At 38.9% G+C, this 24,384-nt stretch overlaps 3 protein-coding genes and 1 long non-coding RNA gene across 4 annotated transcripts in view; 2 read left to right on the top strand and 2 right to left on the bottom strand.

Moving 5' to 3' along the window:
* Positions 1-426: 426 nt before the first annotated feature.
* Positions 427-4,555, bottom strand: nus1 (NUS1 dehydrodolichyl diphosphate synthase subunit). Its single transcript, XM_007570623.2, has 5 exons — positions 3,891-4,555; positions 3,198-3,329; positions 2,472-2,624; positions 1,817-1,916; positions 427-1,149 (listed from the first exon to the last, which is right to left on the bottom strand). Exons 1-5 carry the CDS (start codon positions 4,279-4,281, stop codon positions 1,059-1,061), a joined length of 867 nt encoding a protein of 288 aa, XP_007570685.1. The 5' UTR covers positions 4,282-4,555; the 3' UTR covers positions 427-1,058.
* LOC107838488 (uncharacterized) lies at positions 3,336-13,598 on the top strand. Its single transcript, XR_001664564.1, has 2 exons — positions 3,336-3,522; positions 12,446-13,598. It is a non-coding gene; the product is annotated as an uncharacterized LOC107838488 (long non-coding RNA).
* Positions 5,806-13,296, top strand: cgrrf1 (cell growth regulator with ring finger domain 1). Its single transcript, XM_016680959.1, has 7 exons — positions 5,806-6,001; positions 6,666-6,802; positions 8,127-8,304; positions 8,844-8,991; positions 9,120-9,227; positions 11,498-11,778; positions 11,828-13,296. The coding sequence occupies exons 1-6, from the start codon at positions 5,898-5,900 to the stop codon at positions 11,756-11,758; spliced, it is 936 nt and encodes a 311-aa protein (XP_016536445.1). The 5' UTR covers positions 5,806-5,897; the 3' UTR covers positions 11,759-11,778; positions 11,828-13,296.
* Positions 13,599-15,771: 2,173 nt separating the features above from the next.
* psmc6 (proteasome 26S subunit, ATPase 6) overlaps positions 15,772-24,384 on the bottom strand; it is an 11,067-nt gene continuing 2,454 nt past the window's right edge. Inside the window, exons 4-14 of the mRNA XM_007570617.2 lie at positions 23,535-23,587; positions 21,298-21,365; positions 20,679-20,793; positions 19,616-19,703; positions 19,400-19,461; positions 19,204-19,327; positions 17,442-17,503; positions 16,565-16,685; positions 16,405-16,485; positions 16,221-16,292; positions 15,772-16,131 (exon numbers count right to left, since the gene is read on the bottom strand). Of these exons, the coding sequence (XP_007570679.1) occupies positions 16,013-16,131; positions 16,221-16,292; positions 16,405-16,485; positions 16,565-16,685; positions 17,442-17,503; positions 19,204-19,327; positions 19,400-19,461; positions 19,616-19,703; positions 20,679-20,793; positions 21,298-21,365; positions 23,535-23,587 (965 nt within the window). The 3' untranslated portion in view covers positions 15,772-16,012. The remainder of the gene's footprint in view (positions 16,132-16,220; positions 16,293-16,404; positions 16,486-16,564; positions 16,686-17,441; positions 17,504-19,203; positions 19,328-19,399; positions 19,462-19,615; positions 19,704-20,678; positions 20,794-21,297; positions 21,366-23,534; positions 23,588-24,384) is intronic.

Genomic DNA, 24,384 nt, shown 5'->3' with positions numbered 1-24,384 from the left:
AGCTGGAAGAACTGGACAGAATGTCCCCAGACACACTACTAACTGGCACTCGCAAAACAACCAATCCAGAAGCTGCATTTATTTTCTTTGGCTGTACCTCCAAGAAAAGAGATAAGAAAGACAGCAGATATTACCTTCTGCTGTAGTTCTCAGAAGGTTTCCACTACATGTACTAATCAGTGTGTGAACTATTGGACAGACTCCTCTAAGTGTTTTTAGAGGGTGCCCTCAGTTGGTTGTTGTCCTGAGTTTTGCAAATATCAGGGGATCCACTGTGACACTATCAGGGCCCAATAACATGTGCTTCACACATCGTTTACATCTTATTTTACAGATCTTCACCTGCAAATATCTAACATGTACTTGAGATGCAAACAGCATGCTGACAATGGAGTGAGAATTTTCCTTTCAAAGAAGAAAGTTTCATTTTTTTCTGGGTCAGTCACCAAAATGACTGTGCATTCTTTTTTTTATTTCAGGCAAACTGAAACATTTGTCAGTTTCTAAAACACGAATGGAAAGTGACAATTTTGAATTGGATAACAGAACAAATAGACCAACAGACTGCTGAGGTTTCTCACTCAAAGCTAACCTTCTGTCCATTTATTGTCAGTATTGAAAATCCATCCAAAAATAATGGTTGGATTTAACAAGATGCCAAGTGACGACTAATGTAATAGTTTTCTCTGTATCCATTTCTTTTCTGTGGAAATGATATCCACAGAACTCACAGAGGCTGGGGAGACGGAGTCGATATTGCAAAACAGTCAGTGGAGTTAGTCCTTATAGGTCAGTGTTCATCTCTGTTCAGCCTTCTTCCTCTGATTTGCAGTATACTGGAAAGTGATTTCATCATGAAACACGAATTAGTGGCAGAAGACGAGCTGCTCATCATTCCTGATTCCTTCATCTTTTAGCCATCCTGAAAGTTTTTAGTCCAGAAGAAAGGACAGGTGTGGTCATGGTACACAGGAAGGATGTCACCTCCAATCCAGCCTCTGAACAAACATGTTAGACTTGATCCGTGCTCCTCTCTGAAGAGCAGAACAATCTGCAGGTCATTGTCCGAGCCGCTGGTGACAGGCACTGTAATGCTGCAGGGCACCAAACAGGTCTTCATACGAAACGTTTTTGTGGGAGGGCAGGGAACTGATGGGAACAAAAAACATAGATCAGACGATAAAAACAAATAAGAACTGAAGATATCAAGGACACAGCTGAGTAGTATTCATGCCGCCCCTCACAAGATGCCACCCTGGGTGGTTGCCCATATCAGAAACTGCCACTGAACCAGAGCCAGGAGGCGGGTCTTAGTGCTGTCACTCAACGTTACATACTGGCTGCTAACTGTGATAATGGCGGAGAAACAACTTAGTGTTGCAAGAAAACCACATGCCAGTCATCAATAGTCATGCTAACTAGCCTAGCATTCACAATAGGATCTGGTGATGGGGAAAAATTGTAACAGCAGCAGAGAAAAAGGGGAGGAAGCAGAAGGAGAAGCAGACTGTGATTGACAAGTACTAAGACCCGCCTCCTGGCTCTGATTGGTTGTTTCTAGTTAGCACTAGAAGGAAGTGGAGCTCACGAATTTCACAGATTATCTGTCTCATAGCATACTGTAATGACAGAGTGACAGTTTTAATAAATATGTAAAACAATATATTTTTTGTAAAAGTTACATAGTCCAACTTTAAGATCCACCAGTGTAAAATGTTAATTCTTGCCATTTTTCAACTGATCTTAACATTTTGATCAGGAGTGTATGCACCGCTACATTCTGTGTGATGAGGCTGAAGGACAGACAGCAGCTTACACAAACTCTGTGAGTCTGATGTGCCAGGGGAGGAAACCCAGAGTGCTGTTCACAGCACCAAACTTCACCACCAACTCAGGGTCTGGGATATTTTTTGATTCTGAAAAAATAAATAAAACACAAGGCATATGTATTAAATGTCACAGTTTGAGGAAGGTTGGATAACACTACATGATGAAACTGAACAAACTCCAACAAACTGAACCAACAGGTGTTCACCAGGTCTCTAAAAAACAGACCCACTGTAAGACATCAAATGTGCCTGTTCATCTAAAGTTCTAGAACTAGCAAGAAGGAAAAGGCCTGAAACAACACATATCCTTCATATATCAAAATATCTAAAGGAAATAAATATTATGGATTTTTTTATTTCAAATTAAAGGTAAGATAATATTGCTAATGCACATGTGTTTGTTAAAGGTATGCCTAATACTAACAGGAAATACATCTTTCAAACCGTAATAGTAATAAGTTTATAAAAACTTCTAAATCTAAGAGGGAATAATCCCTTTCCAGACTTTTTGAGGAGTGTTTCTTTTATGTCTTTATCTTTTCAATCTTATTTTTGATAATAAATGCAGACAACTGCAAGAATAATGCACAGCAGAAACCCGTGTTAAGCATTTATTAATGTACTGATGCATACGAGTCATACCTCTGAGAAGTACGTCCAACACGGAGACGCTGATGTCTTTAGAGCTCCATTCCTTCTTCTCCACAGAGTGACAAAGTTTTCTTGCTGCCTGGACAATACTGTGTTTTCCATCCTCTGGAGACAGCACCTTCACTATGGGTCTACAGGACACAACTGACAAACATCCAGAGTCAAAGTACAAGAATCAGCAGTAAAAAAATTTGGAGACATCATTTCAACATTCTCAGGACCTGAAAACTAATTTAGATGACTTTCTAACACATGATGTATAAATGGATCTATCATATTTTTTAATAGAAAGTATTATGAGTACATTAAAGCAAGCCACTTACTGCATTTTCAGCTATGTAAAGCACAATCTACTGGTGTTGTAAGCAAACCGGATCCTTACACAACCAAAAGAAATTACTACGGCCTTTCATTAGGAGGAAAAACATCTGAAAAATCTGATAAAACTGTAATACTCCAGGCTTTGTTTTATCTGGACAATATAACAAGGCCTTTTTGAATTAATTAACACTCGGCTTATATAATTATTCCTTGAAAGAGGGAGGCCTCCTCACAATCATGGGTGGAGGTAGTGATGAATGTGAAGAGAAGATTTAGCATCAATCTATCAAGATATTAATTATTCAAAGTGTAAATCAAGCAAAATAACATTCAGATAAAAGTTTTAAAAAAAAGCAACCTAAAAGTCCCAACTGAGGTTCTGTTTTAAATTCTTACCAAAGTGTTGGGGTTTGTCTGTGCCGTTTTTCAGTAACTCCATGTTGAATGTAGAGTCATCTCCACCCAACAGGTGGTGCTGTTGCTTCACTATCTCCTCCTGAAGAGAAGAGTTGTTCTTCTGGAAAATACCTGATGAAAAACATGCAAGTCAAAACGTAATTTCACTGAGAATGAAAGTAACCGAGGTTTTGCATCTTATTGGGCAAGCATTCAGAAATATTACATTTCCTGAATCATTCAAGTGACTGAAATCCTTCTGTGGTTTGCTCAATTCAAACGGTTTTCCATTAGTCTACGTTTCTTTATAAAAATGTTCAGCATGGTTCTAAATTTTGAAATACTAGTTATCGTCAACTGACCTCATCCCAAACACTCCATTTTACATCTCATTATTTGCATGCATTTACATATTTCGAGATTTTCCTAACAGAAAAAAAAACGATCATCATAACAAAATGGTAATAACAGAAACTTAAAAGATTTATCTTCGTTCAGGTCTGAAGTGAGCGAAAAGTATTAGTGAAAAAATACATCATTTTAATCATGCTTCGGCCCTTTTCTACTGGACCTAAAAGTTTAAAGTGTGACCAATCAACTTTTGAGGGAGCGTCAATGACTAAAACTAAGAGCATACACAGCGCAAAGAAATGATAAACTAACACTGTAAGCCTGGCAAACAAAAGTTTTTACCGTGATGATCATAGACGCTGACGTAGGAAACACCGACAGCCATACACCAGACCACCATGTTGGCGATGTCCGTGAAGCTGAGCTCCTCCTCAGCCACTACAAGGCCGATGTGGACCGGTAGTTTCTCCAGCGAAATCCCGTCAGATATCCAACGTGACCGACGGCTTCCAGCGCCTTTGCCATCACCATCACCGTCAGAACTCTGGTTAGCATCGGCCTTCTTCTGCTTGAACTCAGCCACAGGAACCGGCAGCAGCAGCGCAGCCATTGTCCGCTGCCAGAAACGGCCTTTCCATGTTCGAAGACGGACTCGGAGCCAGGAAACCGTCGCTCTTTTGATGCGGACTAAAGCTAAAAGAAGGCGCCAAATAAGGCCGTAAAGCAACGCCATTGCTGGCCTTGTAAACGGAAAGGAGAATGTCTATCTACAGAGGTTTCATCAGTTTCTTCTTCTGTATTTGAAAACGGGTGTCACACAGCTTTAAAGTTTATTACCGCCACCCGGCGTGGGAATTAAAATCTCCTCCAAAATCTAAACAAGGCTTTAAAAAGTGATCCACCGACATATTCCAATCTTGCTGTGGAATCACTTTAGTTTAAAGCGATTATAACTGACACAAAAACTAGCCTGTGAAAACAGGCGTTACATCGCAGATTCCTGTATTAATCACAGACTTGCAATCATTATCAATAAATTGTTTTTCCATTCTATTACCTAATAACTTAAATGAAATGTATTAATTCTACTATAATCTGAACTATTATTTCTATGTGATTAAAGACGTCCTCTTTATCGGATCTTCTTCATTTTCTATAGGTAAGGAGTTTGATCAAATGTCCATGGGAATTAATTGTTTTTTTATTATTATTTTAAATCAAATTGTGTGCATCAGACTTCACTATTATGGCAAACTTAGTCATGAAAAAACAATACAGTCTTACGTTCTTACAACCAAGGAATTTGACATGGTTTCACACACTCAAAGTGTACAACATTAAAGATATATAAACTAAAATAAAGGTTAAAAAGAACAATACAAGCATACACCCAATATTATTTTCTTCTTTTAAAAAAAAACATGTTGTGGTAGTGCAAAGATACTCCTCACCTGCTGCCAATACATCTTACAAAATAATTTAATCTACAGAATAAAATCTGAATTTCAGAAATTCCTTGCTGAGATATATAAAACAAGTCCATTTATGAGAGACATTTTACCACATCAAGTTGAGAAGTTCAATGAGACAACATGACATTTCTGGGTAGGTCTGTTCAGTACACCATGTTCTCCTGAATTGTTTCTATAAATTCATCCTGATCAGGTCAGAAAAACGTTCAAACCATGCACTTTCCAAAAGCCTTTTTGAGAATCTCATTGCTGGATAAAAGTGTAAGAAATAATATGCACACATTTAATGTATTTTTAACAAGTATAGTAAAACACTGTTTGACTTGGTTGGGATTTGTCCTATTTCAGTTTAGCTTTATTTGTATTTGTGTCGCTACAATCAGAATGTAAATCTAAGCAGATTTTAAGGGACCAAATAACTGCACTGGGTGGATAAAAAAGGTCTGTTTTTGCCAAAATTCACACAGAATGTATCCCTCAAATTCATAAAATATGGACAAAATATGAGAGTCCTGCACTTTTCTGCTGGATGTCAATTGAGTCGTGTGTCATCAGATGGATGGAAATTTGAAGAATACTGGAGAAATGAAAACCAAAGGGTGAAAGAAAGGAATAAGTAAAACAATATTTACTGTAGGGAAATATAACAGACAAGTGTGTGATCATCGGACAGAAGAGATTGTAACGTTATCACACTGCCAGCAATATGTAATTGAAGCGTCATTCAACTCCACACCAGGTGGTGGCAGTAAGGAGTAGAAATACTCTGTTTACTGACGAATCCGAAAAGAAGAAGGTCCCATCATGTCTGCCTTACCCCTTGTTTACTTCAAATGTCAGACTCAGCTGATCCGTTCAGGTACATCTATTGGATGAGATGGCCACGCTTCTTCTCGTTACATTGTATGAATACTCTCCACTCTTCTACATCGCTGTGGTTTCTCTGTGTTTTCTCGTGACCGCTGCCATCGTGCTGGGTTGGTAAGCAGTGTTCGCTTAACTTCCGTTTTTATAAAAGATATCCTTGTTAGATTTTCGCCTTTTACCTTCGTATATGTCCAACAGAAGCATGTTTGTGTTTTGCTAATGCAAAGACGGCTTGTGATGCAGACGTCTTTTAGATTCTACCGCGCAAAGGAGTAACCGCCCTCATCAAGACCAAAGAGAATGAATTTTCTGACGAATAACTAAAAATAAACATTTTTATTACACGAAATGTGTTTTTTGTTTTTGTGGTATTGTGAAGAGGAAAGTTGGTGTTTGCTCAGCACACACCAACCATCATAAGCTTATATTGACACATTCTGTCTATTTTCCTATCCCTGGGGTCAGCTACCTTTACTGTCAAAATAACTTTTCAAAAAGGATGTGACTTTTAACGAATCTCAACTGAATAGTACGTGATCTCTTTTTATATGTACTAAATGATCTAATCATTGTGATTCTGTGTTATTGTTGTTGCCTATCGTATGCCCACCAAACCAGGAGTTTGATATGCAGTCTGTTAAAAGTACATATTTTAAGGTCAGAAATTGTTTGATGTTTTGGAATGCTTTTCTTCCAACTAATGTTAGAAGAAAAATCTATCATAAAAACATTAGGAGTGAGATTTAAACTCTAGCCATTTGTTTATTCTGTATACCAGGTTTGGCTTTGATGTCCCAGTGTTTCTTCTGAGTCATGAGGATTCAGAGTCCACAGTGTCGACTCCTGAGAAACTAATGGTTCAGGAGACCAATCCGTTTTCTCTTGCACTGGGATCCGGGCCAGCATGTGTAAGTGGTGAGTGATAAAATGTAATCAGGTAAGATAATGGAAGTGTGACCTTGTATCATATCCTTCAGCTCCTGAAGGTCTTCCTCCATGGTTCCACAGCGTAGAGTTCCTCTCGCGTTCCACCACAGAGCGATCAGACTCGGTGTCCATCATAGAACCTGCTACTGTTTCTGTTGGACTGGAAATAACCCCGTGGTGCTGAATCTTGGGGTGGAGGGGACCTCACACCCTCTCCTGTTAACTGAAGGAAATCTTGAGATTCAGGGGATGATTCAACTGAAGATGATGGTGTCTGTGTTTTGCGTTGCCTGTCAACGCTTACTGTGTGCGAGCTCCTCAATCAGGTCATGCTGGTTAACTGGTGGACATTGAGATTCATCCCTAATTGGCACCTGTGGAGTACTTTCAAGCTGATGTGGGTCCTTGTGACCTCTGGCTGACATCAGTTTACTAGTGGGTTCAAGTGGGTCTGACATCCCATCCTCACAAAGTCCAGATCGTGACTTTAAGATTTGTGATGTAGCATGCTGCGGGGCTAGTACAGGAGAGCTAGAGATCAGTTCTGTCAGGCGTCTAGCTGCAGTTGATCATGTTTCCCTTTCATATTATGAATGTATTGGAAAATCTCAGGATGAGTAGATGGTCTGACCCTGTTCTTGAGGGAGGTGGTTCTTAGCGTGGTAGTCCACCTCATAGTCCTGGAGGTACGACAGCAGCTGGCTGCGTCGGTGAGGATGATCAGACTCTCCATGTGGATCCCTCCTTTCCATTCCGACAATATATTGCTGAAGCAGTCTCTCAGATCCAGCTCGAAGGACCAAATGTCGGGAAGACTTCTGGATCTGAGCTGCCAGCAATCGCTTCAGAGTGTCCTATCAGAACACTTATAAGATTTGTGTGGATGCGGAACAGTTCAGGAGGAGTCCAGTTCAATTTTTACTCTTTATATAGAGGCGTGTGTGCCTGGCGTGTGTGCCAGCACGCAAAGAGACTGGTAATTCTCCATGAGGAAGTGTTTTGGATGAGAGGTGAGATGTTTTCAAGAAGCAGGACCAGGTCCTGCTCTTACATCAGTGCCTTCTACATCAGCACTAAGGGTTGTCCTGCCCTGATGACTGAGAAGCTACACCAGGGAGAAGCTCCAGTAAACTATTACAGTAACTACTAAATTATATAATTACTTATTATAGTAATAATAATAATAATTAATTATAGTAATTACTAAACTACTACAGTAACAGTTCTGTGTTCTTCCTTCAGATGTTCCTCATATTTGTACAGTGTGTCCAGGGATCCATTTCCCCTAACCATCGCATGCACTCCTTTGTAGATGGTGTATTACTGAAACCTTGCTGCTTGGAGCCTTGTGTACTGAGCTGTTTCTGGGGCTGTGAAGTCGGCGCTCTGCAGGACGTGCTGCGAACCCATCAACAAAACCTGAGGCTTACAAGTCCTCAACACTTCCTTGAAGCACTGCACCATCGCTTCCACTACCATCAAACTTTCTAGTATCCTTTTTTATTGCAAGCTTGCAAGCAAAGAACCTAATCTGAGAAAGTTTTTATTATGGAACCCAGTATTGAGTAATTTGTCGTAGACGGTGGGGGAACTATGGCATGGATTGAATGGCAGCCTCATTTCTGCAACATAGCTTATCCCCGTCAGAGTAAATGTGTGTATGGATGGGTTGAATGATAGATTGTGTAAAGTGTTTAAATTGATTATGCTTCACGGTGGATGTCTTAGATTCAATTTAGTCCTTTTCTATCACTATTTTATAAAAATTGTCAGCAATTTTTCATTCATCTCAGTAACAAGTCAGTCTGAGTGCAAAGTGACCTCCAGGGAATGTGGAACAGTCAGACTTGTGATGTGTAATGTGGTTTGATTCCAAGCTTTATTTGTAAAAATAATAATGTGCAGTTACATTCTGGAAAGTCAGTGAAGAGTAACTTAATTATACTTTATTCTGTGTGTTAGATGCCAATTATTTTATCACATTGACTGAGATAATAAGACAGATACCCCTTTGACTTCATCCTGCCAGTATCCACAGCGAGGACGAAAAGGAATGTCACACCTGCATCCCTGCTGACCAGAGGATTACAGATTTTGGGCCATTGCCAAGGAAACACTATCCTCTCGTGGCTGTCCTGACTCTGGCAGAAACTGAGGCCAGAAATCTATACAATATTGTTAGTTCTTCTCATTACTATTTAAAATGGAATATGCAACACTGTAAAAGAGCCTCAGTAAAGATTGGCATGTGCATAATTACCACTTGTGATTTCCTCTGACAACAAATTGCTCTGTTCTCTTCCAGGTGGCAAATGTCATCGTTATTCATGTTCCTGATGGGAAATACAATCTTTCTGCACGAATTCTCTTCCAGTATCTTCTTACCTCACAAGGATACATGCATGAATTAAAAGTATGTCAAATTTGTCTTTACGGATATTTTCCTGATTATCTTGACATTGAAACAAGTTAAATAAGAAACAGATGTGGACAAAATTACTGGTACCCCACAGTGGTCACTGAATTAATTGATAAAAGTAATCATAAATATACTTTATGACTATTGTAACCATTCATTCATTCATTCATTCATTCATTCATTCATTCAATAGCCAATGAAAATCAGACATGGCTTTTAAAAATGTGGTTCAACAGAATCACTATAAAAACAAACTAATGAAAACAGGCCTGAACAAATGATGGTACCTATAACTTAATATTTTGTTGCAAAACCTTTAGAGATCACTGCAGTCAGACAGTTGTTGCCCATGAGAATTCAGCACCTGTCCACAGGTTTGCTGGTTCTTCTACAGATGTTTAGGATTATTCTGTTGGAAGACCCATGACCTGCAACTGAGACCAAGCTTCCTGACTCCAGGCAGCATGTTTCTCTCCAGACTGACTTTGTCTTGATATTTGGTCTTACTTCAAGACTTCAAGGCCCCCTGCGCCACATGCAGGACAGCAGCCCCAGAGCATAACCGAACCTCCTCTATGTTCCAGCGTTGCTTTCTTGGTGTGCTTCATTTTTACGTCTGAAAAAGGCTCTAGTTTTTCTCCTTTGTGGCTGCTCAATATCTATTGTGAAATTCCAGACTCACTTTTTTAGGTTTTGTTTTCAACAGTGGTATCCACTTTGACTCAGTGACTGGTTTCAATCTGACGCTGGTGTTGCTTGACTTTGGAGGTCACCTTTAATTTCTTTAGTAGTTTTTCTGGGCTCTTTGGTTACTATTTATATTATCCTTCTCTTCAGTTTGTCATTGATGTTTCTGCCAAACTCAGAAACATTGGCTTCAGTCCTTAAACATTTGAATAATATTTAGAACTGTAGTTGCAATATGCAGTAAATCAGTTAAATTAAAATGAGCTTGATAATTTCCATTAGCATGAATGTTTATTTTCTTGTCTCTCTCTCGCTTTATACCAAATGGATATTTGTTATTTTTGGTTGTTTCATTTATTTTTGAATATTTAACATGTCTTACAGAAATCTGTTAAATGTTCTATAGAAATTGGTTATTGATCTTTGAGGGGGTGTATTTGGATTATTATGCAGTTACCTTTACGTAAATAGTCTCAAAACAACAGTATGATTTTTTATCATAACTTCTGGGACAATTTATCATTCAGCAAAACTTGTTACCATGACAGGCCTGCACAACACCGTCATTCTGCTTGGAGATGACCTTTAACATGCTTGAAGCTCAAAGACAACTATCATGCTAACCACAGGACACAGTCTCTGCTGAGCCATTTTAAAAATATGATTTGATTTTCGCTGGTTAATTTTTAGTGTTACAGTTTGTAGATATTTCAGTAACTATTGTTGGATTTTTGGTCATTAAAGGGGTACCAACAATTTTGTCCACATGTGTAATGCATAGAGTTTTATTTTACTAGATAATTTAACGAAATGCATAATGTGTGGTAGTGTTGTCTCTTTGCCATGAATAGAACAGAAGATGCGTTACTTACGTTTCTGGCCCCATATTGAACAATAAAGCATCACACACAGCAGCAGAGAACCAACATGGCAGATTGTATGGAAACAATACAGAGAACATGTTAAGCTCCCCACTCATTATCCTCAGACAACAGCTTCTACCTGTCAGTATAAGCAAGTTAATAGGACAAGAACCTCAGTTTGAATATGCATGATTCCATTTACCTTTAACTTGCTGCTGGTAAAGCTGGACATCCTTAATGTAGCTCATTAAAAAGTATTCCAATGATATTCTTATATCCATATATCCTTTAGTCAGTCATGCAATCATGTTTCATTTTAACTGCCTCTTCATTGTGTGCTTCTATTTGTCTGTCAGTTTGATGTTGATACAACTAAATTTTACTACTGTGGGACAGGAAAATAATCAGTTAAAATGTATTAAAATGAATGGTTTCAAAACAAACATGGTCCATGCCAATGTATTTATCAGCAGCCCTGTGGAATTTCTTTCTGTTATGTTAAATATTTTCTGTAGAAAACAGCAGCAGCAGGGAAGGATGAACTGATTTGTTTTGTTGCTTTATTTTCCAGTTTTTTTTTTGAGAAGAAAAGAAAAAAAGTAATTGTATAAATTACAACACAATGCATCAGAATAAATGGTGCCTGCATGGTTCAGCTATGTCAGCTGCTCCGTGCCTGTCTGGGCTCTAACAGGGTTCTCTCTGTGATTGCAGCCGCTCTTTATGTCGGCTGAAGGTTCTGGGGAGCCGGCTGGAGAACAGATGGAGAGAAGTCCTGACCGAGGGGAGAGCAACTGGTCAGAGGAGATGGGTAGAAACTGTGTGGTATGTCAGAATGCAGCAGTCAGCAGGGTGCTGCTGCCATGCCGACACGCCTGCGTCTGTGACAGTTGCATGTTGCACTTTCAACATTGTCCAATTTGCAGAGCCTTTGTCCTGGAGTCGTTTTCACTTAGACCAACATTACAAATATAATAATTTGTGTCATATAGATGGTGCATTACAAACAAGATTGCTTATCTTCACCTTTATATGGCGTTAAAGATCCTGTACTTACAAACAAACACACTGTGATCTTTCAACTTAGCCTTTATTTCCACTTGTATTAACACCTTCTAATAATCTGGTTTCATAGAACTGATGTCAAGATGTCAAATATTATCCAAGTTTTTTTTGTTTGTTGGTTTGTTTGTTTTTGTGACTTTCAGAAAATGAAACTCGTGTATTATTTAATTTTATTACAGATATGTAGAATGAAATATCTTAAACCCTGTGTAAATTAATGCTCATCACTGAATTATTTGATTCAGGCTTGTTAAATTAGAGACAACTACAAAAATGCAGGACCTTGGTCTAAATACACTGAAAAGAAACTATTAAAAATAAACTACAGCCAAAGGATCTGTAATACAGGCAGATGTCAAGAAGAGCGGTCCTCTGATAAACTGGTTTACAGACAACCTAACAGTCAAACACAAGATATTAAGAGGATATAATAATAGAGGAAAAAGGACAATTCCCACATAATTGGTCCTTTAACTCAGTAAAATGGAAGTGATCTCCAAAAGCTCCACTGGCTGGCAATTTATTTAACAAGAAAGTGAGTGAGCAGCTAGTTTCAGAACACCAAGCATCATATCAGAATCCATGGGCCACATGCAGCCAGAGCAAACAAAAGGAGAAGTGTATATTTAAACTGCTTATAGCAGATAACATCACAGTCAGTATTTTAGCCTTTGGATTATCATAAAGAAATTCTGCCAATAAATATATTACCTTTATGAAATGTTACTATTACAGAAAAAAATTGCAGTCATTTTGATTGACTGAATGCTCTTTTCCTCAACACAATCACCAGATCTTTCAAAATTTGATTTAGGTGCTAGGAAATATTTGGGAGCCTCCACTGGGACATGAGGGGGAATATTTTATTTATGTTCCCTCGCAAAAGTATTGCGTTCCCTCACAATAAATTTGCAAATACCCCCTGTCCATTTTGCATACAGTCACATTGATGCAGTGTAATGAGGGGAAGCCAATGTTTGACTTGTTTTGCTTCTGCATTCTGCGCCTGAGTTTGTGGAGCATTTAGCCAAAAGAAAAAGATGCACAACTTTAGATTACTCACAAATGAGATATTAACATTTCTTACATGAAAGTATTCAAGATGCTGCATGAACTAATTACTAAATATATTATTGCGTTAGAATGCAGTACTTTTGTGAGGAAACACAAAAGAAAAAATTCCCCAATGTGCCCGTAAAATATTATGCCTGAAATTAGAGATAAAAATTTGACCTGGAATAAAAAACAGCTGGTTTTATTCCAGGTTAGTTGTTGGTCAATAAATGTCTTAAGCTTATTCGACAGAAATGTGGACAGTATTTTCTGATAAACTTTGTATCCCTCAGCTTCTTCTGGGTCTTTTCCTTATTTTACAGTATTTATGACAGAAAGATAAACTGTTTCAGGAAGATAACCTTCTGTACAAGTCTAGAACCCTACCCTAACCCTACCCTAACCCAAGAAAATTCCTGAATATTTTTGAGAAGACTAACCAGGCCAGGAGCCTTAAATACCTTTAATATGTTGCTTATCATTTAGCTTTTGTTGTGTAATGTCTTTATTCAGAAATGTAGAGGCTTCTTGTGGAAGGACAGAGAAGTAATAATTAGGAGTTTTTGCAACTCACAAGCTCCTGTATTAATTTTTGAAGAATAAAGACCTTTATAAAGGTTTCTTTCATTTCTTGACCTGAATAGAGAGCATTGCATGGTCACCACTACGACAGATAATGTGCCAGAACTCACCCTCAGCAGCTTCTCACCTTGTATACAGAGCTGAATGGTAATGAAGACTCTGGAAAAAAACAAACATGATTCTTTCACTACCATTCAAATGTGAATGAGGATGATGCAGATGTTAGCTGACAGCATGAGAATTATGACAGACCTTTGAGGTCTTCACAGTAAACAAAGGGAGATATTGTAAGTATTTCAACATTCAAAAAATTTTAGAATTCATCATCCAGTCAGTTCCAGAAGATTGTAAACTATTACAATTGAACAAGAAAATGAATGGACTGACTGGGATAATGTAAACTTGTGCATGAAAAAAGACTAATTACAAGATGTGGGGGAAAAAACTGCCAACAGTGAATTAAGAAAAACTTACAACTACCTGCAGGAATGTTAACTCTTACCGAGTTTGATGAGAGTAGTGATGGGTGTATAATCTTACTTCTGCTTGGACGAAGGCTCTCCGGGACGCTTTTTTGTGCACCTAGGATCCATCAGTCTGTCACTGAAGGATCTCTCCAGTTCAGCAAGGGCTTCAGAGATGGAGTAGGAGACATCGTAATGTCTCTGGGCCAAGGGGCGCCTTAGAGCCGGCCGTCCTGATCAACTTATCCAACTCCCTCTCAGCTGTAGAGAAGCTGCTGCTCCAACACACGACACCAGCTGGTTGAATCAAAGACAGAACTAAAAGATGGACATCCCTGCCATAGAACAGAACAGGGGTATTTGGCTCTATTGGTTCAATACACCTGAATCAAGTGGCAGACAGAGTCCTGCTGATGACCTAATTATGTGACTCGGGTGTGTTGAAACTGAGAGACATTTAAACTCAGCAGGACTCCGGCCCTGGAGGACTGGAGTTGAAAACCCTTCCATAAACGATGCCTGATGTCATCTCAGGGTCATAAGGACTCAGCAGGTAGTCTGCTCTGTAAAGAGCATCAGTGACTTCAGTCCACTTTACTGTCCAGGTGGTTACCAAGTCGCCAGTAAGAGAAGAAACCCTGAGTCTTGGATCCCTGCTGGTGGAGGCTGCAGCTCATTCACAGCCTACAAAGCCAAGAAGTCCTGTCCTTTGTTCTCTTGGTTTCCATAAACTTGTAGTTTCACCTGGTTTTGGGAATACAACTATTGGTAAATAGTTGGCTTCATTAGCGGTAATTTATTTTTCACCTCTAATTGTTGATGCTGTGCAAATTATAAATGTGCCATAAATCTGATCTTCCTTTGAAAATAATTTCTCAGTTTGAAAGAAACTGGTTTATCAGTTTACCGTTTTCAAACAGATTTAACTGCAAAGTGATGGTTTTGTGCTGTTTTTCTGCTTTAAGGTTTATGTTACATTTACTCTCAGTAAATTAGTGTAATGTTCTTTGGTTTGTTGTGACCAACATTTTCTGAAACCTTACACATTTTTCTGAATATTTAAAATTAAATTACACTGTCAAATAACTGCAGTTTAACAAAGGCAGCATCAAATAACAGTTACTTTAGTGATTTCATAATGCATCATTATGGCATGAACATCAGTGAAATGAGCTGCTGTAAAAATGGAATCTTAAGGAGCTGTCCTTGCTTCAAGAACAGGTGGATCTTATTACTGATGCTAAATATTCACAAACCATATTTCCATTAGTCTCTCCTAAGCCACTGTGTATCAGTTAGAGCAGGTCCATCAGGAATGTCAACAGCTGGAAACATTGATCAGCATCAGGAGGAACAGAATCATGTCTACACTTATTAATGGAGTGAGAGGAGGAAAATATCTACATACAGTATCCACAGAAACCATACGAATATATTCATCTTAACCTGTGCTAAGGACAACACAACAGTGCTGATGCAAGGTGGATGCACGCATTTCAGGCTCAGCACAACTGGTGCCACTTTACACTTTATATGCCCCATATAGTTTAAAGCAAAGAGATATTATAGTCAAGTTTGAATTAGGCAGATATGACACCAAATGTAACAGGTTTTTAATATCTGCAAACATTTTCAGTTAGTTGTTTGACATTGAAACTGCATCTGTCAGGCCACCATGAATGAGGAACTGTAGATCTCTGGGAAAAGATCTGCATCTTTCTGCTACAGGAACAGAAACTCACAGAACCTTCATTTCAGAAAATCCATACTAAGTTCTGCACAAATGACACCATCAGAAACAGACTCAAAAAACAGAAACATCAATACATCTGTAATAGCACTTTATTTGCAAACTACCGTAGTTTTACACAATTGGTTTATAGAAGAACAGAATGATCAGCAGAGCTGAAGAGGTATAAACAACAGAAAGCAGTTTTCATTTAATTTCTCATTCAATCATCATTGATGTTTACTGCTCCAAGTCTTTGTGGCTTTGAAGCAGTGAAGACAACAAGCCAGTGAATGAGAAGAACATTAAACCAGAAAAAGATCTGAGACGGAGGGTTTAAACAGGTTTGTAGTCCAACTTGGACTCGAGCTTCTTTGAGTCGGCCACTTTGCGAACAGCTTTCATGAAGTCTTCTTGAGTGACGTACTCACGATCAGACCGGATCGCAAACAGTCCTGAGAAAACAAAAGTCAGCATAAAAACCCTGACCAAGGAGGTAAGTGTGCGAAGGACTCTGGGTTTTAGCAGACAGTGGCACTGTTACCTGCTTCAGTGCACACGTTTCTCAGATCAGCACCATTGAAACCATCAGACAGTTTTACAATGGCTTCATAATCTGGGAAAATATCAAAGAAATCAAGACAATTAATGCTAGAAGATTTTGTGTGCTGGACTAACTTTGAGTAAACAGAAACTTACACACATAAAAAACTGATTTGTGTACCAACCTATTTCGCCATGTTTGGTGATGGGACTGGAGTGGATTTTGAGGATGTCCAGTCGAGCTTGTTCATTTGGCAACTCAATGTCTAAAAAGGAGAACACACAGAGCTCTTGTTGTGTGTTTCCACATGGAGCTGACAGATGAACACAGAAAGTAATGCTCACGTATTTTCCGGTCCAGTCTTCCAGGCCGCAGCAGCGCTGGGTCCAGGGTGTCCGGCCTGTTGGTGGCCATGATCATCTTGACTCTGTGTAGAGTATCAAAACCGTCCATCTGGTTCAGCAGCTGACCGAACACAGGAAAGAGAAGAGTCATCTTCCAGATCTCAGTCAGAGGTTGAATTAGACTTTCTTGATGTCAGTTATTTTGACTGACGCCATCAAGGAAAACAAGCCTGTCGTCAATCATGAATCGGCAGATCAGTCTTTTTAAAAACTGCAGTTGATGCAGTTTTCTGTACGATCGCCACTAGTTTTGGTGATTTGAATTCAATTAATTGCATTTTTGTTTCGTCAGGTTATGTTAAATAAAAAAATACATGATTAATGTAAATATTGATATTTTTATTAATGCACCATGTTAGTTTCTACTACCTGAAGCATTAGTTCTGAGAATGTCTTCTATATCCAAGTAAAATGGTGACTGTGTAATATCCTTAACTGAATGAAAAATCAATAAAACTGAATTGTGAATCAAATTGATTTTGGCAATCTGAATTGACATCCAGTTATATCCAATTATGTCCTAATAATGCATAATTCATATACAGACTCCAGTAAGAAAAACCTGATCAGTTTCCTTTGTCAAGTTTGTTCACACAAACAGCAATTTGACTTTGGTTCCATTTTATTTTCAATGAAATATTTTGACAGTTAAGAGTTCAGAGGGACAGTAAACATCTCCATGGCAGCAGGTTTTTATAAATAGAGCTCTGTGGTGCTGACCTGAAGGAAAAAATCTAGACAGATTATGATGAGAGGATTTCTCCCAAGTGGTTATGTCCTACCCACCAGAACACAGCAAATGATATTAATTGCATACCTCCATCAGAGTTCTTTGGATCTCTCTGTCAGCTGAAGTACCTTCTGAGAAACGACGGCCACCTGCAGAAAATGAAATAACATTATGGCCATTGTATTTGACCCAATACAAGTCAAGTTTCTTTGCTCAAAGTGATTTACACAATAAAAACAACATACTGTAACCAATTGTTAAAAATTACAACAGATTTCTTGTAGCAGATATTTATCATAAATAATAAGATGTCTTTTTTTTCCAAAGGTTAGGTCATATTTGTGGCTCTACATCCATTTTATTTAGATGTGTTGGGACATAAATGGTTCATTGGCTGTAAAGGTTGCAGACCCTCTGTTAACATCAAGTCCAGCCCGACTGATTAACTCTAATCAGAGGTCCGAAGACAAAATGAAGCAGAAATATTATTTTAAACTGTGACCAGTTAAACTTCCGGACCCGAGTTTGAACCCTACAGGCTTAGTGATGTTTGGAGCTGCATGCACATGCACAGCGCTGAGCTTATTACAGTCCAACTCCTGCACTTTGCTTTTCCTCAACAGGTTAAAATACCTACTCCTCTGTTTAGACTACAAGTAGATTAACGACTTTATGTCAGAAATTTTCGTTTAGTTTTCTACTATATTTTGTAGGCTTATTTAAACAGAACCCCCTTAGAAATTCAGCTGCAGTCCAGCCAGGATTGATGGGTGGATTGGGTTTTATCCTCTCTACATTATCAGAATAGTATTACTCAGCCTTTGAAGGCAGTTTGGCTTATTTAAACCTCAAACAATAAGTTGTGCTTGCTGCCGACTCTGAAGTGAGCAGCTTGTTTACCAAAAACAAAAGATTCAGCAGAAATCAGCCAGTCTGCTGAGAAAACACACTGTGGTTTGTAAACCTAAATAACTTAACTTGAATATGTACAAAGTTCATTATTTCTTGTCATTTGTCTCAGAAAGTCAAACTCAATTATGCCGTGGCATGGAGGGGTCAGTTAAAGGTCAGGGGAGTTTGCTAGTCAATCAGGAACAGGAACACTACTGAAGCAGCTTTTGGTACTTTTGGCAGTGTGTTCAGGTTCTGCTGGAAATAAAAACCAACAACTCCATACAGCTGGTCAGCAGAGGGAAGCATGACGTTCTGTAGAATGTCCTGCTAGATGGCCATGTTTACTGAGGAGGTGATAAAACCCAGTGGATCAACACCAGCAGATGACATGGCACCCCAGACCACCCAACAGCACCATGGATCCTGTGCCTCTCCACTCCTCCTCCTGGTGTCTCTGGTTCACAAGAATGTGACATTTGCAGCCCATGTGTATGATTTATCTCAATATAGGGGATCTTGGTCCACTGAGATCCTCAGTCCATTTCTGGTGAAGCTCCCCCAAGTTCTTTAAAGGATTTTGCTCTGCAATCCTGTCAAGCATGCAGGTATCCATGCTGCAGCTTTTACTACCACTTTTGGTTTACAACATGCAGGCTTTACCTAGTTAAATGAAAGACTGCAAAGACTGACCTTTTCAAAGAGCTTTTTGAGGCGCCAGTGTCTTTATTGAGTGGTGATGGTGAAAGGACTTTGTTCTGTAATGGGTGATTTGCTCTTTGTGACTGAACTTTTTTGGCTACTGTCTGGCCACAAACATTGTGCTTAGTGTAAAACGCTGATCTTTTTGGCATGGTTACAGATGATCTTCCTATAATGTGACCCCTGCCCATCCACACAGAGGGACTATATAATCTACAATCAATCAAATAAGCAGAGAGCTAGCATGATTCCTCACCAATGGCATCAATCTCATCCATAAAGATGATGCACGGCTGGTGGTCCCGGGCATAGTTGAACATCTCTCTAATGAGCCTTGCACTTTCACCAATGTATTTGTCCACGATGGAGCTGGACACAACCTGTAATGTGCAGACACGTTGTCACACGGCTGTAGAATGGAGCTGAACACTGCACAAAGGACTGATGCTCACCTTCAGAAAGTTGCAATCCAACTGACTAGCCACGGCCCTAGCAAGAAGAGTCTTCCCAGTGCCTGGTCCAGAATAAAATTCATACCATTAAATGTTAAGAAACATTCATGAAAAGCCAAAAACAGTAGAAAATAAAGAAAATGTCTACTTATAAATGTTTCTGAACTTAAATTAATGTGACTAAAACATAAATGTGTGAAGTTGTCCAGCTACTACCTGGAGGCCCATAAAGCAGGCAACCTTTTGGAGGAATAATTCCCACTCTTTGAAAGAGCTCAGGGTTGGTCAGAGGAAGTTCAATCACCTGCAAAGTAAGAAAAGGCAGGTTTTTCAATCCGCGATGAGTCAAATGACATTCCCTGAGGTTCTTACAGTACATAACACAATACATCCACAGTTCATCTTGGTCTTAAGTTCTCTGCATGGTCCAGCCAAAATGTCAACGTCAGTTATCGGCGTTGATGAAAATTGCACCATTTTATTCTCATCCTCATGTTATCTGCCCCATCTTGTCACAAACTTCAATTGTAAACTCCATGTGTGATTGGTCTGAATTTTTTAAACAGTTATCTATGTGGAAAACAGTGCAACTCAACTTCCATGAGCTGTTGTTCTGACCATGTGTGCAAGATAGGGCGTAACCATTTCCTCCTCTGAACCTGTTGACTCACAATAGTCGTTTCTCTGTGCCTTGATCACGGTCTCTATAATATGCCATTGTAAAACACACACATAGCAAAATACAGTGATGTATACTGCAACAGCTCGGTGTGTCTTGTGGACCCATGAAAGCTTTGTGCAAAAAAGAACACAAAAACCACATCGGCAGTATGTCTTTGGTCCAACAACAATTACGATGAAAGAACCCCTCTTCTGTGATTTTTGTGCCAAAGTTGAACAAAATATATTTCCACTGCCAACACACAGTTAGCCACCATCATTACATATGTGACAGAGTGTTCTAGTGAACAGCACAGGCTTTGCTGCTGAGTGGACATTAGAACAGATTGGAAAGCATCTAAAGAGTTATACCAGCAAGATCTAGAGAAACTCATCCATGTGTTTAACTTTAGTCACATTGATTACTGCAACAGTGTCTGCACATAACTGCCAAAAAATAAATAAAATTCTCCAGCTGCAGCTAATCCAGAACGCTGCTGGTGTTCTAACTAAAACCAAGAAAATAGAGCACATCACCCAGTTATAAAGTACTTCCAACCTTGAACAGCCTTGCTGCTGAAAAGTGCTATACAAATAAACTTGATTGATTAATTGATACCTCTCTCAGCTCACGGATCTGTTCAGACAGTCCTCCAATCTCAGAGTAGGAGACGCTGCCTGGATCTTCGTGGGACATGTTGTACACTAGAGGATCCACTTCCCTGGGTAGGTACCTTTGCCCAACAGACAGGGAGACATCTTAGATACAAAGGACAAACTGCCATGGTGGGAAGAAGGAAAACTCTCCTTGATTATTTTCTCAAAGTTGATTAGTCAGAGCATAAAACATAAACTCAGATTTGCTATGAATCACTGAGAAAGTAAATATTTAAACTCCTATGTCTCAGCTACAAATCTGACTGCACATAGGAAAATGAAAATCTTAAATATTACATTCCAAAATCAATTTCTTCTGTTCCAACTTTTTCTCCACCACTGGTAGCAATAATGAGCAGTCAAATGAGAAGAAAGTAGATCTGGATAAGTCTGGAAGGGGCTACTACTGGTTGGAATATTTGTCACTTTCATATTAGCTTATTTGCGAAGATAATTTTGCTTTATTAATTTTATATGTTGCTTTAGCTAATTGTGTATTTTTTCTTCCTTTATGTTGTACCTCCTTCATGTGGTAAGTTTAGGTCAAACTGCAGTGAATAGTGTTCAAGTCTGTAGCCCACCTCATTATAGTGAGTGTAGTCATGTCCAAAGCCACTCTGGTGCCTGGCTTCAGCTGTGATTTGTCCAACTGGAAAGATAAATATTGTAGTCATTAAATTTTTTCCAAGTTCTCAACACTGCCATGGTCTTCAGAAACACAATCAAACTGTAACACAATCTGCATGGATCATTTTAAAGATCCATCCATCCATACACCCCAGTTCCTTTGTGGGGTTGGGAGATGCTGGTGCCTATCTACAGCTAACATTCTGGGCGAGAGGCAGGGTCACCCTGGACAGGTCGCCAGTCTGTCGCAGGGCAATACAGAGACAGACAGGACAAACAACCATGCATGCACACACACACACACACACGCGCACACACACCCCCCCTAGGGACAATTTAGAGAGAAAAATTAACCTGACAGTCATGTTCTTGGACTGTGGGAGGAAGCCGGAGAACCGGAGAGAACCCAGCATGCACAGGGAGAACATGCAAACTATGCAGAAAGACCCCAGGCCGGGAATCAAACCCAGGACCTTCTTGTTGCAAGGCAACAGCTCTACCAGCGACGCAACTGTGCAGCCCGCCAACATTTTAAAGTTGATAATGATATATTCTACCATAATAATGTTAAAATAAAATACTAATTGACTTAATACCAAAATGAATTAGTGGTATTTTACTGCAGGGTGATGAGACCAAAACAGAAAACATAATCCTGGACAAGACTCATTGATTTCTGATTATTCGGTCAGAAACTTAACTAAGCCTGGCTGTTAGCCTGGACAGGAGCAGGCAAGCTCTTTTTTTGATACATTATCTATTTAATGTCTATATTAAATAGATAATGCCGACATTATCTATTTTTCTTTTCAATGCAAAGGATCAATCACCATGGTAACTTATATGATATTGCTTCTGAGAAACCTAATCAAGGCTTAATTAAACCAGGATATCTGGAAAATCCTGGCTCAATCCGCTATCCAGGTTTTGTGAAACAGGAGTGAAAGATGCAAGAAATGACTCAATGACTCTCTGCTGGGTTTCCTTAAAGAAATGTTTTAAAACTGATTTGAATAAAAAAAAAAGTTTAACATCTATGATCTATTGAGATATATGCATTAATGAATTGAAATTATTTTTTTCTTGTGAAGTGCCTTGAGACGACATTTGTTGTGATTTGGTGCTAAAGAAGAACTGAATTGAATTCAAAGATGTTACAGAACTAAATGAAAGGCTTCATTACAGGAAAACAAAATCCAGATTGGGGAGTGATGATAAGACCCTTCAAACAACTAGGACTGTCTTCATTGAGTAGGTCTGGCGTAAACTGATGTCAGCTCATTATTATTAATGGGTCTGATGATGAACAGTCATTGTAAAGGCCTTCACAGGGTGAATGATTTAGCAAGTGTATGGAACTATTTTAATATGACCATGCTGTCTGTAAGGCAAAGTCAGACTTCCTTTTAAATAGGCATAGGACTTCAACTGCTTTGTTGATATGTAGCCAGAACATATTTTCTGGCTACATTGTAACCACAGGTTAAAAAACAAACAGAGGACACCCTCTAACAAAACACAGTATGTTATTAAAGCTGTTCTTCTAATAACTCCTCTCAGAAGTCAGTGCTCACCTTATGTTTACTCTTTGTTTTGACAGAAAAACAAAAAGCAATAAAATATTATGTGGAAGGAATTTGAATCCTGGGTACACGTAGCTCTTCTAAATGGAAGACATTCATAAGCAAAGTGCCAAATTATTTAGGAATTGCCTTAAAAAAAAGGATTTCAACTTTTTGGAGTCGCCATCAAAGTCCTGATGTCACCTGGTCAGGATTTTGACATGGCCTGAATGATGTAATGCCAATAGATATTTTTTCTATTGATTATTGAGAAACATACACTGCTCAAAAAAATAAAGGGAACACTCAAATAACATCCTAGATCTGAATGAATGAAATATTCTCATTGAATACTTTGTTCTGTACAAAGTTGAATGTGCTGACAACAAAATCACACAAAAATCATCAATGGAAATCAAATTTATTAACCAATGGAGGCCTGGATTTGGAGCCACACGCAAAATTAAAGTGAAATGTTCCCTTTATTTTTTTTTGAGCAGTATACATATTCAAAAAATGAAATGTAATATTTACTAAAAAAAAAAAGATAACTAAAAGTTTTTCAGAACTGATCCTAGACTTATATTGAAATAGTTTAATACTCCTGGATGATGACTATGTGTGCTCACCTGTCTGCGACATCCAACCACATATCGGGGACCGTTGGTGGCTTTCACAATGACTGGTAGGAAGTGCAAAAAAAAACTGTGAAACATCAAATGTCAAACTTCAACAAAGGAGTAGTCTGTTTTAACCCTTCTGCTGTCCAAACAGGGGTCGAGTGGCCCCGTGTGAGTTTAATACCCTGTACAGGGTCTGGCAGGGTCACATTAACCCTGCATGCACTTTTACATGTTTTTACCCCCTGTGGCTGCAGGAAATTACTGGAAATTATCCCAGCAAGTTCTCGCTGACTGACCATGACATCGGCCGCGCTCTTCCTGAGTGTCATGCTAAGACTGCAGGAGGGATAAACCAAAGTAGGGTGGGAAAACTGTAGACAGAAACTGCTTCAGTGCAGCAGAGAACTGGCACTGATTGCAGTTTTCTGGCATATCACCAATCTTTATAAAGCCTGACCTGTTGATTCCAATTTTAGCCAATACCAATTTTTTTTCTCTGAAATGTAGCTAAATATAGGAATAAACTTGCTGAGTTGGCAACAGTGTGGTGACTATTGTTAACTGAAAACATGCAGACATTATCTATTTTTCTCTTCAAGGATCCAAGGTATAGAAGAGAAAGATGTGCTGCAGGTTCTGGGTCTGAGGTAGAAATTTCAATATTTTCCAGCAGCTGTACATTAGTAACTGTCCTACATTTGCCACATGTTTAGAATGACATACAAGGGTCAAATGAGGTAGTAAACTAACTGTAGACAGGCTTATAAAAGTTCAAGTGGCATGACAGAAACATCATCAGAATAATGCTAGACAGCTATGTTACAGTAGAGCAGTTAAACCTTTAAAAGTTTTTGTA

The sequence above is a fragment of the Poecilia formosa genome, unplaced genomic scaffold (genome assembly GCF_000485575.1).
Source record: "Poecilia formosa unplaced genomic scaffold, Poecilia_formosa-5.1.2 Scaffold264, whole genome shotgun sequence".
NCBI classification, from domain to species: Eukaryota; Metazoa; Chordata; class Actinopteri; order Cyprinodontiformes; family Poeciliidae; genus Poecilia; species Poecilia formosa.
Note: the sequence above shows the minus strand (reverse complement) of the source record. Positions and strands in the feature narration are given on the sequence as shown.

Coding starts and splice junctions, on each gene's coding strand:
- nus1 (XM_007570623.2), bottom strand. CDS start 4,281: ATGGCGTTGCTTTACGGCCTTATTTGGCGCCTTCTTTTAGCTTTAGTC. Junction 2,625..3,197: donor AGACAAACCCCAACACTTTG/GTAAGAATTTAA, acceptor GATGTTTGTCAG/TTGTGTCCTGTAGACCCATA. Junction 1,917..2,471: donor GTTGGACGTACTTCTCAGAG/GTATGACTCGTA, acceptor TTATTTTTTCAG/AATCAAAAAATATCCCAGAC.
- cgrrf1 (XM_016680959.1), top strand. CDS start 5,898: ATGGCCACGCTTCTTCTCGTTACATTGTATGAATACTCTCCACTCTTC. Junction 6,002..6,665: donor GCTGCCATCGTGCTGGGTTG/GTAAGCAGTGTT, acceptor TCTGTATACCAG/GTTTGGCTTTGATGTCCCAG. Junction 8,305..8,843: donor CACTACCATCAAACTTTCTA/GTATCCTTTTTT, acceptor TCATCCTGCCAG/TATCCACAGCGAGGACGAAA.